Source organism: Psammomys obesus, unplaced genomic scaffold (assembly GCF_907164565.1).
Source record: "Psammomys obesus unplaced genomic scaffold, mPsaObe1.curated_primary_1811, whole genome shotgun sequence".
Taxonomy (NCBI): domain Eukaryota; kingdom Metazoa; phylum Chordata; class Mammalia; order Rodentia; family Muridae; genus Psammomys; species Psammomys obesus.
The window spans coordinates 4,156,201-4,170,894 of NW_026596244.1; the positions used below are offsets into that span (position 1 = coordinate 4,156,201).

At 39.9% G+C, this 14,694-nt stretch overlaps 1 protein-coding gene across 2 annotated transcripts in view; it reads left to right on the forward strand.

Moving 5' to 3' along the window:
- Positions 1-14,694, forward strand: part of Serpini1 (serpin family I member 1) — a 90,071-nt gene that overhangs the window by 47,740 nt on the left and 27,637 nt on the right. For both annotated transcript variants that reach the window (XM_055596692.1, XM_055596691.1), the window contains exons 2-5: positions 7,349-7,616; positions 8,809-9,039; positions 9,774-9,968; positions 12,473-12,677. In XM_055596692.1, the coding sequence (XP_055452667.1) occupies positions 7,367-7,616; positions 8,809-9,039; positions 9,774-9,968; positions 12,473-12,677 (881 nt within the window). In that variant the 5' untranslated portion in view covers positions 7,349-7,366. The remainder of the gene's footprint in view (positions 1-7,348; positions 7,617-8,808; positions 9,040-9,773; positions 9,969-12,472; positions 12,678-14,694) is intronic.

Here is a 14,694-nt window from a genome sequence, read left to right on the forward strand (position 1 = left end):
ATTGTGGCTCTGGTTCAAAGTCTCATGTATGTCTTATTTCTCAGAGTTCTCCTATTAAATATAATTTTGTTGGGGGTTGCGTTTTCAATCAACATATGAATGGATGGCCAACTTTCAGTCTAGAATTCTAGATACTGCAGTCAGTCCAGTTTCACATTTGCTTTGGAACCCAGCTTCATCAGGACTGCCTTGATCCTCTTCCTCTGTGACCTGGTAAGGTCACATCACCAGGGGTAAGTGATCAAAGAGCAGGCAATTGAGTTCATAACAGAGGCAGACTTGATAAGCTATGGAAAGATGGCAGAGGAGAAGAACTCCCCCTTTCAGTGGACTAGGGGAAGGAGCTAGAGGGGAAAAGGGAGAGAGAGTGGGAGTGGGAGGATTTGAGGGAGGGGGCTTCAATCGGGATATATAATGAATAAATTGTAAAAAAAGAACAACAACAAAAAAGAGCCCACTTTATGCAATCTCCACAGGAATCAGTCACAGAAAATCACAGTCAAAGAAGTTTGTAGGACTCTGGCTCAAGTGAAATAAAATAGATTTCCCACTGGAAAAAAAAAATTGGGAGCACTACTTATAGGGCAGCTACAGACTTTAAGCAAGGTGTTATTATCTCATGAGATGCTCATTTATAAATTAAAATGCAATGAATACATTTTACTAAACTTAGTATTGGTTTTTTGGACTGTATTCATAATATGGTGTTTTGTTTCATATGAATAAAATATATTTTTGTTACCTTGAAATTTGACACTGTGCTAAGCACAGTAGGTTTTTTTTTGCTGTTTATTTGTTTGTTTGTTTTTAAGGTCTGCATTATTTACTGACAGGTAAATCTTATTTTCATTCTACATAGACTTTAAAATTTTTTTTTAAATGATTACACTTATTTATTTTTGGAGGTAGTTCATGTGCTTAGGGTGGTCAGAGAACAAGCTTCATGAGTCAGCTCTCTCTGCCCTGTAGGTACCATAAATAGAGCTTAGGCCTTCAGATTTGGTGGCATGTACCTTTTCCCACAGAGCCTCCTCACCACACCTTTTCTTAGAGATTTAACTTTTATTTTTACTGTACGCAGTTGTGTGTAGATAGATGCCATGTGTGCCAGTGCCTGCAGAGGACAGAATGGGCTGTCAGATCTCCTGGACCTGGAGTTATGAGCAATCATGAGGTCCTTGATATGACCTTGGGTCTGAGGAAAGAACAGCAAGTACTCTTAACTACCCATCTATCCCCCCAACCCTATAGTGTTACGAGGTCCCGCCTAGATCCAACACAACTCAAACACCAGGTCACAAAAATTCAAATAACAAAATTTTGTTGTACTCAAGCTGCAATTGATCAATCCTGAGGGAAGAACAGACTTGGAAGCTGAACTACCACCCCCACCCCTCCCTGAGCCAGAATGTTACAGAGCTGTTAAGCTTGAAAACCACAAATATCTGTGCCAAGTTACAGTTACATTTTCCCACCAATCAGGATTTAGAGATAGGAGACTTTCTCAGGAGCATGTCTCTGTAGCACACTTATCCTGTTCCCATTCGTTGGGTTATTCAGCTGTTGTGGGGCAACTTGCCTGGCATTCATGTCTCAATTTGCCAAGCAGGTTGTCAGTTACCCAGGGATGTCTTGGGAACTTAAACTTTATTTGACCCCTATTTAAAATGCAAGTTTTACTCAAAATAGCTTCAGTTTGGTTCCTTCTTACAATAGTACTTAGTCTTAAATGAAAGTCATGAGGCCCAAATTCAGGCCCTCACAGGAGAGAGGTTAAGATTGCACACCAGACTATTGAGTGTACTGACTAAGAAAATGGTCACTGAGGGCTCATGAGACGGCTCATCAGATTAAGGTACTTACTTTGAAGCCTGATGACCTCAGTTCTATGTCCAGAACATAAAGGAAGGAAAGAACCAACCTCCTCAACTTGTTCTCTTTGGCATTTTTATATACCCCCTACCACATACAAATACACAAAAATAAGTAAGTTAGTAAAATAATATAAAAAGTAAAACCAGGATGGACTTTTGAATCTGACTTGAATTTATCATCCACCAGGGATTATTACACCCAATGAATTATATAGTAGATAGTTCTTCAGTTCTTTTTAGAGGAGAGCCTGCTAATTTTCTATGTGAATTCAGAAGGAGGTATGTTCTCTCGGGAATCCAAGGAAGCAAGAATGACCAGCAGCTGCAGATCCTCAGTGCTGGATTCTTGCCACCTGCCTCTGCTTCAGCACCGCCTGAATCTCAGTGCACATCTTGTGCAGCCCATTACCTCCCGGTAGCCATACCATTTAAAACATAGGTTGGGAGAGACCCTAGTGAGTCTGTCTTCCTCCAAGAGCCAGAAATTCTTAAGCCTATCACAAAAGCGGGGAGATGAGGCTTGTGCAGAGGACCTTGGGACTCTTCAGACAAAAAGAACACATGTATACAAACATGTGAAGGACTTATAGAAAGTGACCAAAGTGTGTTTAGAAACCACAATCACAACAAAAAGCCTTTAGGTTTGTCTGGGTGAAAGCCTGTTGGAAGCGCATTCTCCTTCAGTCAGATCCCTGGGTATACTGCTATATGATTAATTGAGACTATAAACTAATTAAAATGCAATTTTCCAAATGTGTTCGTTCAATATTACTCTGTGTGGTGCTTTAATGATGGGTTCAAAAATGATCACGAACAAATAAGTTACTTAATGGTTTGAATAAATAGTTTTGACTTCCAGATGAATACAATGACTTATCAGAGGTTATCAGAGAAAGGAAGAGAAAGAGAGAGAGAGAGAACCAGATCTTTTCTCAGTGTGAAGATCAGATTCTGGGAGAACGCTAAAAACCTGGCATGCAATAGGCAGAAATATTATTTGGATAAGGTTGAGCTTTGTTGCTAGGGGTCTCTAAAGGAACAGAGCCAATGGAATATGATATATGTGTGTATGTGTACATATATATGTATATGTACATATAAATATGGATATATATTAAAAGACAATTTATTACTGGCTTACCCAGCACAGTATCAATAGTCCAACGATGGCTGTCTGGACACTGGACAGGCTGAGAAAGGAGTAGCTGCTCACTTCAGGGGCTGAATGTCCCAGCAGTCATAATTTAGTGCAGAAGGCCTAGAGGATTCCTTAAGAGCCACTCCAAACACTGGAAAATCCAAAGAAACATGTCAGTGATGATAGCAGTGACAGCAGCATTGAACAGAGATGGACTCACAAGCAAGGGGTAAAAGGAAACACACCAGAAGCTGTTGTAGGTGGGTTCCAAAACTTAAAATCAGGTCCTCACACTTTTGGGACAAGCACTGACTGAGCTTTCCTCCTACTCCCCATTCTGGCTAATTTTATGTCAAATGGACATGAGCTAGAATCCTCTGAAAGTAGGAAACCTCAACTGAGAAAGGCCTCCGTAAGATCTAGCTGCAGGACATTTTCTTAACTGATTGTTGATGCCAGGCTCATTGTGTGTGGCACTATTCCTTGGCTGGTGGTCCTAGAGTCTGAGCAACCAGTTAGATGCACTCCTCCATGACCTCTGCATCAGGCCGTGCCTCCAGGTTCCTGCCCCTTCTGAGTTTCTGTCCTAATTTCTTTCAATAATGAAGAACAATATGAAAGCATAAGCCAAATAAGCTCTTTCCTCCTCAAGTCATGGTGTTTCATTACGTAATCGTAACCCAAGCAAGAAATTGGTGTCGGGATAGTGGGGGTATTGCTATAACAGATGTGGATTGTGGGAGGATTTTGGAACTTGGAGCAAGAACAGCTATTATGTTCAAATCTTGTTGAGCTATATAGTAGAATTGAGAGAGAAAGAGAGAGAGAGAGAGAGACAGAAAGATACAGAGAGACAGAGACAGAGAGACAGAGACAGAGAGAGAGAGAGAGAGAGAGAGAGAGAGACTAACTGGGCCTGTGATTTTTGAAACCTCAAGCCCAACCCCCAGTGACACACACTTCATCCAACAAAGCCACACTTCCTAATCCTTGTAATCCTTTCAAACAAATGGTGGCTCCCTAGTGACCAACCTAGTGACCAACCATTCAAATATAAGAATCTGTGGGGGACATTCTCATTCAGATCACCGCATTTGATCTTGGACCTCAGGCTTGTAGCCATATCATAATGTAAAAATGTATTCAGCCCAACTTCAAAAGTCCCCATGGTTCCGTTGCTCTCCTCATGGAGCTCCTGTCCTCTCCAGGTCTTACTATCTCCCCCTTCTTTCCTAAGATCCGCAGCACTTTGCTCAAAGTTTAGTTATGAGTCTCAGCATCTGCTTTGATACACTGCTGGGTACAGTCTTTCAGAGGCCCTCTGTGGTAGGCTCCCATCCTGCTTCCTGTTCTCTCCTTCCTCCAGTGTCCATCCAGTTTATCTTTCTGAATGGGGATTGATCCTTCTACCCAAGGTCCTCCTTCTTGCTCAGCTTCTTTAGGTATACAGATTTTAGTATGTTTATCCTATATTATATGTCTAATATTCACTTATAAGTGAGTATTTACCATGTGTCTTTCTGATTCTGGGATACCTCACTCAGGATGATCTTTTCTAGATCCCACCATTTGCTGGAAATTTTCATGTTTTCCTTGTTTTTAATTGTAGTATTCCATTCTGTAAATGTACCACAATTTCTGTATCCATTCCTTAGCTGAGGGACATCTGGGTTGTTTCCAGGTTCTGGCTATTACAAATAAAGCTGCTATGAACATGGTTAAGCAAATGTCCAAAATCTGGACACAGGGATCTTTTCTGATACTCCAACCAAGGACCATTCATGGATATTACCTAGAACTCCTGCTCAGATGTAGCCTATGGCAGCTCAGTATCCACATGGGTTCCCTAGTTAGGAGAACAGGGAATGTCTCTGACATGAACTCAGTGGCAGGCTCTGATCACCTCCCCCTGAGAAGGAAGCAGCCTTATCAGGCCACAGAGGAGCACAATGCAGCCAGTCCTGATAAGTTAGGGTCAGATGGAAGGGGAGGGGACCTCCCCTATCAGTGGACTTGGAGAGAAGTATGGGAGGAGATGGGGGAGTGAGGCTGGGATGGGAAGAGAATGAGAGAGGAGGCTATTTCTGGGATACAAAATGAATAAACTCTAATTAAAATATAAAAATTTAATTTAAAAAATCCCCATAGTCTCAATCAATTTCAACAATGTTTGAAAGTCCAAAGTCTCTTCTGAGACTCAAGACAATCTTTTAACTGTAACCTCCTGGAGGTTACAATGATGAAATATTGGGCCCTCACAATTAAATCACCACCAGCCTGCCTTCCTTAATCCTACTAGTTTGGCCCCTTAAGTCCTGCTTAAAGCATTCATTTTCTTCCAAGCTTCCATAGAACATCTCACCAAGCTTTGGGTACTCAATGGTTTTCTTGCACAAAGTTCCAAAAACGTTCCACAATCCTCCCCCAAGCAATATGGTCAGGTCTGCACAACAATACCCCACTATCTTTGTACCAGTGTCTGTCTCAGGGTCACTATCGCTGTGATTAAAAACCATGACCAAAGCAATTTGTGTTGGAGAGGGTTTATTTGGCTTAGGCTTTCATATCACTGCTCATAATTGAAAGAAATCAGGATAAGAAATCAAATGGGGCAGAAACCTGAAGGCTCATCATAGCCTTTTCAGCTCACTTTCTTCTGGAACCATCTACCATCCCAGAGAGCACAATCCACCATAGACTGGACCCTCCCCATCAATTACTAATAAAAAAATGACCTACAGATGGATCTTACAGAGAACTATTCTTTTTTTTCTTCTTCATTAATTTATTTAATCACTTTACATCCTGATTGCATGCCCTTAATCCTCTCCTCCCAGTCCCACCCTTACTCTCCCCTCCCCACTCCCCTGGGAGGCTCCCCATGGGCACCAACCCACCTGGACATATTAAGGCCAAGCAGGACTAAGCCCATCTTCTCACACTGAGGCCAGACAAGGCAGCCAAGCTAGGGGAAAGGGATCCAAAGGCAGACAAAGAGTCAAAAACAGCTAGGGGAACCAATTGCTAGGGGACCCACACGATGACCAAGGTCACATTATGCTACATATGTGTAGGCGGCCTATGTCTAATTCATGTGTGCTTTTTGGTTCAGTCTCTGTGAGCCCCATGGGCCCAGGTTAGTTTACTCTGTAGGTCTTTTTTTGGTGTCCTTGAGCCCTCCAGCTCTTTCAATCTTTCCCCCTACTCTTCCACAAGACTCCCTGAGCTCTGCCAAATGTTTGGTTGTGGGTCTGGACATCTGTTTCTATCAGCTGCTGGATGAAGCCTCTCAGAAGACAGTTATGCTAGGCTCCTGTCTGCAGCCATAGCAGAGCATCTTTAAGAGTGTCAGGAGTTGGCTCTCTCCTGTGGGGTCAGTCATTGGTTGGCCGTTCCCTCAATCTCTACTTCATCCTTATCCCTATGCTTCTTGTAGGCAGGACAAATTTTGGGTCAACGGTTTTGTGGGTCAGTTGATGTCCCCCTGCCTCCCCTGGAAGTCCTGCCTGGCCACGTGAGGTGATGACTTCAGGCCCTACTCCCCAGCTTCAAGCCAACCAACCTGGGCCCGTGGGGGCTTGTAGAGACTGAGCCACCAACCAAAGAACAAGCATAGACTGGTCCTAGGCCCCTACACATATGAAACTGGTGGGCCGCTTGGTCCTCAAGTGGGGTCCCTAAAATTTGGAGTGGGGGCTGTTTCTGACTTGCACTCTGTTGCTTCCCTCTAGATCCCATTTCCTTAGTAGAGCAGCCTTTTCTTGCCTCAGTGAAAGAGGAGGCACTTAGTTCTGATGCAAATTGATGTGCAGAGTGGGTTGGTATCCAGGGATGGGTATGGGGGACATGGGAGGGAGGCTGGGACTGGGAGTAGAGGCTGGAGTAGGGTTGTGATTGCGATGTAAAATGTAAAATGAACAAACAAATTAATTAAGAAAAAAAAATAAAAGAAGAAACTAAAGAAAGATACCTGAAAGGCAAATAGACTATTTCCTCCTCAAATTGATTTTGGTCAGTGTTTATCACAGCAACAGAAAGAAAACTAGGACAGTGGTTTAACAAAGATTTAGAGCATGTACCTAGCATGTATGCCTTTAGTTCCAAGTACACACACACACACACACACACACACACAGGGCTGGGGGAGAAGGAGAAAAACATATCCTTAAACCTGTAATGAGCCTTTAAAAAAAACAAATAATTAATTTTGAATTGTTTTTAAAATTTCAGCTTATAAAAAAATTCATCTTATAACTCTGTCAAATACTAATTCTGTTTTCTTCCTTTAATATATGCGTCAAAGACAATAGTTAATATATAAATTATTGTTTTCCAGGCTTAAAACTGTTCCATCATGGCTTACCTTGGACTGTTCTCTTTGCTGGTCATGCAAAGTGTGGTGACAGGGACAACTTTCCCAGATGAAACCATAGCTGAATGGTCAGTGAATATGTATAACCATCTTCGAGCCAATGGGGAAGATGAAAATATTCTCTTTTCTCCACTGAGCATTGCCCTGGCAATGGGAGTGATGGAGCTTGGGGCTCAAGGATCTACACTGAAAGAAATCCGCCATTCAATGGGATATGATGGCCTGAAAAATGGTGAGTTCTTGAGTTTTATTTCTTACAGTTCTTTGCGTTTAACTTTGAATTCAACCATATTGCCTTATATGCATATGTACTAGGGGGAAGAAATTATCTTACTTTAAGAAAATGGTTAGAAGGGTTAGAATAAAAGTGTTTATTTCTGTCTCCAGCAATAGCTGAATAAACTAGGAAAGGGTATCTTCTCAAAAGCATTATTTAAATAAACCTGCATACTGAAGAAAACAAAAAATTGATTCTGAATTTCTTGTGTAAATTATCATACAAATAAATGAAAAGGTAACTGTGATGACTTATAAAAAAAAGAAATCACGATTCTTAAAGAATATTACATTTTTTTTTACAATCAATGTCATTCTCATTGTTTAAAAGATATCTAAGTTTGAAAGGGGAGGAGGTCCTCCCCTATCAGTGGACTTGGAGAGGGGCAGGGAGGAGACTAGGGAGGGAGGGTGGGGTTGGGGAAGGAATGAGGGAGCAGGATACAGCTGGGATACAGAGTTAACAAAATGTAACTAATAAGAAAAATAAATTTAAGAAAATAAATATCTAAGTTTTTTTTTGAAATGCTTTTTATTATAAAAATTTTATGTATTACGAAAAGTAATTTTGAAATAGAGTGTGATTTCTGTCTTAATGATTCTCTCTAGTGTGCAATAAACAAATTCATAAGAAAGTTGAAAAGGAAAATAATGGATTTTCTACTTGTAATATTTAAATGGTTTGATGAAAATAAAATTTAAAGGAATATCTCTTAGATAATTATAGTAAATTTTCTTTCATAACCCCAAAAAATAAAAAGGAGCAAGTGAATGCAACTAAATCATGTACTTTGAAAAGAAACAATTTAAATTTGTTTCTTTTTTGTAAGTGTCATCAAAGTAATGATGCAAGGCAAAGCAGTATCTCTGTAACTACACATCAGCCTCCCTAGCCATGTGCAGGGTCCTGGGCATGATCTCTGACTATGCACAACTAATAAAAAAGAGAGCAAAAAGGACCAGTTGGTGAACTGGACCAAGTTAATTTGGGCATCCAGAAAGAGCACTATACTATTCTTGCCATGTCACGATGAGAGGCAAACCTGCTGCTTTCCACTAGTTACTGTTCTACTGATGTCCTTCACTGTGTTGTAGTGATCTTTCACCATGTCTGTCCCACTGATAAACTTGTCATTGTTATCTTGCAGATGAAGAATTTTCTTTCCTGAGAGATTTTTCTAATATGGTCTCTGCTGAAAAAGGCCAATATGTGATGAAAGTTGCCAATTCCCTCTTTGTGCAAAATGGATTTCATGTCAATGATGAATTCTTGAAAATGATGAAAAAGTACTTTAATGCAGAAGTCAATCACGTGGACTTCAGTCAAAATGTAGCTGTGGCCAACTATATCAATAAGTGGGTGGAGAATTATACAAACAGTATGTTCTTTTTTCCTCTACTTAGCTCAATTTTAACCATCTTACTTTGGGATATATATGTTCTCTCACCTTTATTAACTTGTGGTCACGATTCAAATATTGACTCCTCATCTGCCAGTTATTTTCTCTGCCTTGTTTAAGAATAAAATTTGATGGGTGGGGAATTGGCTCAGCAGTTAAGAGCACTTGATGCTCTTTCAGAGGACCTGAGTTCAGTTCCCAGTACTGCCATAGTTTTTCACAACCATCTTTAATTCTAATTCCAGGGGATATGATACCTTCTTCTCACTTCTGGTGGCACCAGTCACACTTGTGATACACAGGCACACATGAAGGCAAACACCCATACATATAAAATAAAAAATGAACAAATATTTAAAAATTAAACTTTAAGACATCAGAGTGCTTTGCCTGTGTTCACAGTTTTACATGTGTCATTGCACCAAGGCATTGGTGAAGGCCAAGATGTCTTAGGATATGGGTGGGTAGCCTTTGTGTCAGGATGCTCCTAGGCATACCCTTGTTTGTGCTACCGTTGGTTGCTAATGATGTATGTGTGTGTACCTTCCTTTAGAGGTAAGGTACTTGTATTTCTATTACATACTCATCTTACATCTTTAGGGACCAATCTATCAGAGGGTTATCAGATACCAATTATCAGATATTGATAATTCTTTTGTTAGCCTTTTGACTTTTTAATTTAATGTGAATTTTTACCTACTTTGCCTAAATAGATCTGCTGAAAGATTTGGTGTCTCCAAGGGATTTTGATGCTGTCACTCATCTGGCCCTCATCAATGCTGTATATTTCAAAGGGAGCTGGAAGTCACAGTTTAGACCTGAAAACACCAGAACTTTTTCCTTCACTAAAGATGATGAAAGTGAAGTTCAGATTCCAATGATGTATCAACAAGGAGAATTTTATTATGGTAAGACATCTGGTGTTTTTTTAATTCCTGTAAGTATATCAACAAATCTTTTAGAACTATGAAATATTTATCGCTCCAACTCCTTGTGAATATATTTGGGCTATAGTTCAATTTGTTTGGCTGCATTTCCAAAGGACTGCCATTAGATCATGACTGAATATTATTGGTATTGACAGTTTTCCAACATACTTCTTTAATTTATAAGGTTAATTACACCTGCCAAGTAGCTTTATTCATCTAAAATTATCTGATGTTGGGTTGGCAAGATGTCTCCGTGGCTAAGGCATTTGCCATGAAAGCATGAGGACCTGGATTTGGATCCAGAGAATGCAACCAAAGCTGGGACCTACACTGTCCATCTACAGTCCCAGTGCTTGTACCTCAGGATAGGAGACAAATCCCGGAGGCTCCCTGGAAACCCATGGCACAGGTAGCCTGGCATACACAACAGGAAAGCAATATGAGACCTTATATCAAATGAAGAAGAAAGAAGAAGAAGGAGGAGGAGGAGGAGGAGAATAAGAATGCGGCAAAGACCTGCACACATACTTCAAGGCATATTTGTGCCTACACACACACTCACACACACACACACTCACACACACACACACACACACACACACACACAAACAGCATGTATATATCAAAGTTCTGATCTTGGGTGACAACATTCTAGTTTTCTTCACAAAACCATTGCCTTTGGAATGGTCTTTAGCTGTATGGTTCACCCAGAGCCTGATTTAGTTTTAAACAGTATTAAAAAAACAACAACAACTTATTATTACTACTCTCTGACCCTAGCCTATCAGGTCTCATCAGGACTGTCTGGATCTTGTTCCTCTGTGCTCTAGGAAGGCCACCTCACCAGGGGGAGGTGATCAAAAAGTAGGCAACCAAATTAATGCCAGTGACTGCCCCTGCTCCTCTTACTAGGGAAACCCCAATGGAGACTGAGTTGGCCATAGGCTACATCTGAGCAGAGGGTCTAGGTCCTCTCTTTGCATGGTCCTTGGTTGATTCATAAGTCTCTGTAGTACCCCCGAGCCCAGAGTTTTTGGCTCTGTTGGTCTCCTTGTGGAGCTCCTGTCCTCTCCAGGTCTTTCTATCTCCCCCTTCTTTCACAAGATTCCCTGCACTCTGCCCAAAGTTTGACTAGGAGGCTCAGCATCTGCTTTGACACCCTGCTGGGTGGTCTTCCAGAGGCCTCTGTGGAAAGCTACTTCTTTTCCTTTAAAAGTATTTACTTGTTTTATCTGTGAGCTTGTGGACCATGGTACACATGTGGTGGTCAAAGAATAACTGAGTTGATTTTCTTGGCACCAATTGCCTTTACCCACTATATTATTTTAACAGGCCCAAGTAAAAGTTTTCTTTAAATTTTAAATAGCAGAGGCTAAAGAGACAGTTCATCATTTAAAACCACTGCTGCTATTGGAGAGGCCTTAGGTTCAATTCCCAGCACCCATATTTAACAGCTCACAACTGTCTGTGAGTCCAGTTCCAGGGGATACGGAGCCGCCTTCTCATCTCCCTGTGCACCTGTACAGGCACAATGCACTTACAAACATCCAGGCCCACATACACACACATGAAAAAACTTAAATTAATCTTAAAACATTTTAAATCTCACACTTGTATTTGTAGGGCTGAGAGACCTGTACTTCGTGATGCAATTCAATGTCTTTGACATTATTTTCATTAAATTTCTTTGGACTCTATAGAAGTTTATGGTATTATTTCCTCTTGGATTGTAATTTGAGAATTTTATTATCACAAATACACTTGTTGTGCCTATGTAATGTATACATATATAAAGCTACTTTACCTGGCAATGTTAGCCTTGTATCTTGCAATTGTGGTTAAAATGAAGGGTCCAGTATTGCATATTGTCTTCTTAAAAATAAGAAAAATACAAGTAAATGTCCAAGTTAATACACCCAACTTGAAGAAGCCAGGGATTTATTTTTAGAACCAGAGTTTTCACTGTGTTAAATTGAATTATCTTATTTAAAAATAGAAAGCAGTTAGAGAACATAAAAAATGTGAGACAATTCTTAGAATTCAAATGATCAGATTAGATTCAAATTCTTAGAATTCAAATACATCTTTTGGAGGTGAGGATTTATTTTCTTTCAAGGTCTGTTTTCAAAGAAATCATTTTGCTTTGGATGCCTGAATTTCTTATTTTCTAAACATTATTTCATTTTCTTTTAAAAAAGAATTAATTTTCTATAATAGTGCGTTTCTTGCATGTATATACATGTGTATCACATGTGTGCTGGTCCTGGAGGCCAGAAGAGGGCACTGGATATCCCAGACATACATTACATACGGTTGTGAGACACTGTATGGGTGTTGGGAACTGTGCCCAGCTCCTCTGCAAGAGTCTTAACTACTGAGTGTTTGTCCAGACCCCAACATTCTTTCTAAGTGAAGACATGAAAAACTGAAATCATATTCTCAAAGTTTTGATGTGAGCTTTAAAGCTTTTATTTTGTCTTTAGGGGAATTCAGTGATGGGTCCAATGAGGCTGGTGGCATCTATCAAGTTCTTGAAATTCCCTATGAGGGAGATGAGATCAGCATGATGCTGGTTCTGTCCAGACAGGAAGTTCCACTGGCCACACTGGAGCCTCTGCTTAAAGCACAGCTCATTGAAGAGTGGGCGAACTCTGTGAAGAAACAGAAAGTGGAAGTATACCTGCCCAGGTGAGAGGTCCTGTGTGGCCCTTTGCAGAGTACAATGCTGTGGTCCAGAAAAATCTTTTGCAAATGTTTTGGAATTTTAAGTCTTCTCTTCTTTTTCCTTCTCCCATTTCTCCTTCTTCATCCTCCTTTCCCACGTTTCGTTTCATGCTTTCTTTTTCTTTTTCTTTTTCTTTTTTTTACATTAATTACATTTTATTTGTTCTGCATGCCAGCTGTTGCCCCTCCCCCAATCCCTCCCAATCCCACTCCCTCCCTCATCTCCTCCCATGCCCCTCTCCAAGTCCACCAATAGGGGAGGTCCACCTCCCTTCCCATCCAACCCTAGCTTATCAGGACTGGCTGCAATGTTATCAGGACTGGCTGCAATGTCCTCCTTTGTGTCCTGGCAAGGCTGTTCCTTCCTCAGGGAGTGGTGGTCAAAGAGCCAGCCACTGAGTTCATGTTAGAGACAGTTCCTCTTCCCCTTACTACGGAACCTACTTGGATAATGAGCTGCCATGGCTACATCTGAGCAGGGGTTCTAGGTTATATCCATGAAGTACCTTTGTTGGAAGAGTAGATGAAGAAAGAAGATGTGGAGAAACAGGTGGATGAAGAAAAAGAGAAGAGTTTTTCTGAAACTGATACTCTTCTCTTTTTCTTCATCCACCTGTTTCTCCACATCTTCTTTCTTCATCTACTCTTCCTCTTCATCAGCATCTTCTCTTTCTCCGTTTTCTCGTCTTCCTCCTCCTCCTTACTATCTATTTACAGACATGACTCTACGCAGAGATGTGCATCTGCTCTTTTGATTTGTTCAGCACTACATACCATGTGTTGCTGAATCGGTTCGTGCTGGGCAGAAACCTCTGTCATTGTTGGAGGCACTTGAAAGAAAGCTAGTGTAGTCAGTACTCACACACTCATATAAACAAAACTGAAATCTACTCAAAATCCTCCCTGGGGCCAAAGAGTAAGATATATGCATGGCTTTACTAATGTGACTACTGTTTTCTTCTTAACTCCACCTCAGGCCCCTTCGCACATCCACATTTAGAATGGAAACCAAATGCTGTTTCCATTTCCTGGTTGCTATGCCACATGTATGATTCAGTCTCCAGTATATTCCTGTCCTTCTCTAGGTATTGTTTACTTAGATTTTAGGGTCAGCTGTGACACTAGACCTTCCAGGAAGCACTTCACGAACTATAGGTTCACAAGCATAATGAAAAATTTAGGCTAGAGAACAAGGTACACCAATTAATAACATATCTGATATGTGTGTGTACACAGCAGTACACACTTAGAATTAGCAGAATTCTAAATGAGTTCTTAAGAAATATTATATATTCTAACTCAGAATACAGTTCTAACTAACTACTGTTCTAGGACTAATTTTACACTAAAATTATTCAAATACTAGTTTCTATAAATATAAAATGATGATAAATAAATTAATAAATCTAGATTATTAAAATCTTATTAATTTGCATTTTAATTTTAGGAGCTGATATTTAAGAGTTATATTTTATGTAAAGGCCTATTGTGTTGAAAAACATAGTTGTTAGTCTGCCTTTGTATACCAAAGATATCTATTTGTGTTGATATTTGTAGCAACAGCATTATACAATCTTCATATATCTAACTCTCTCTATATATGTAGACATGTATATGTGTGCATGTAGATAGACATATATGTGAAGACTATATATGATGGCTATACACATATGTATATATACATATATAAGCATATATATGTATGGCTATATCTTATTTGGTCTTCCTATAAAAACAAAGTATTTATAACCAAAATAGTTCAGGCATCTAACATATTTAGCATGAATCACTTTCCATGATGATAGATTTATATAGAAAGATTCTATTAGTCTATTCTCCAGAAGTGGTGAATATCTAACAAATGATAGCAATTTGTCAAAATATAAAAATGTATTTTATATACTTGTACAAAGTAGGATGTTTTAAACTATAATATTTTATTTATAAATATTAATAATTGAATATAAAATATTGTCTAATC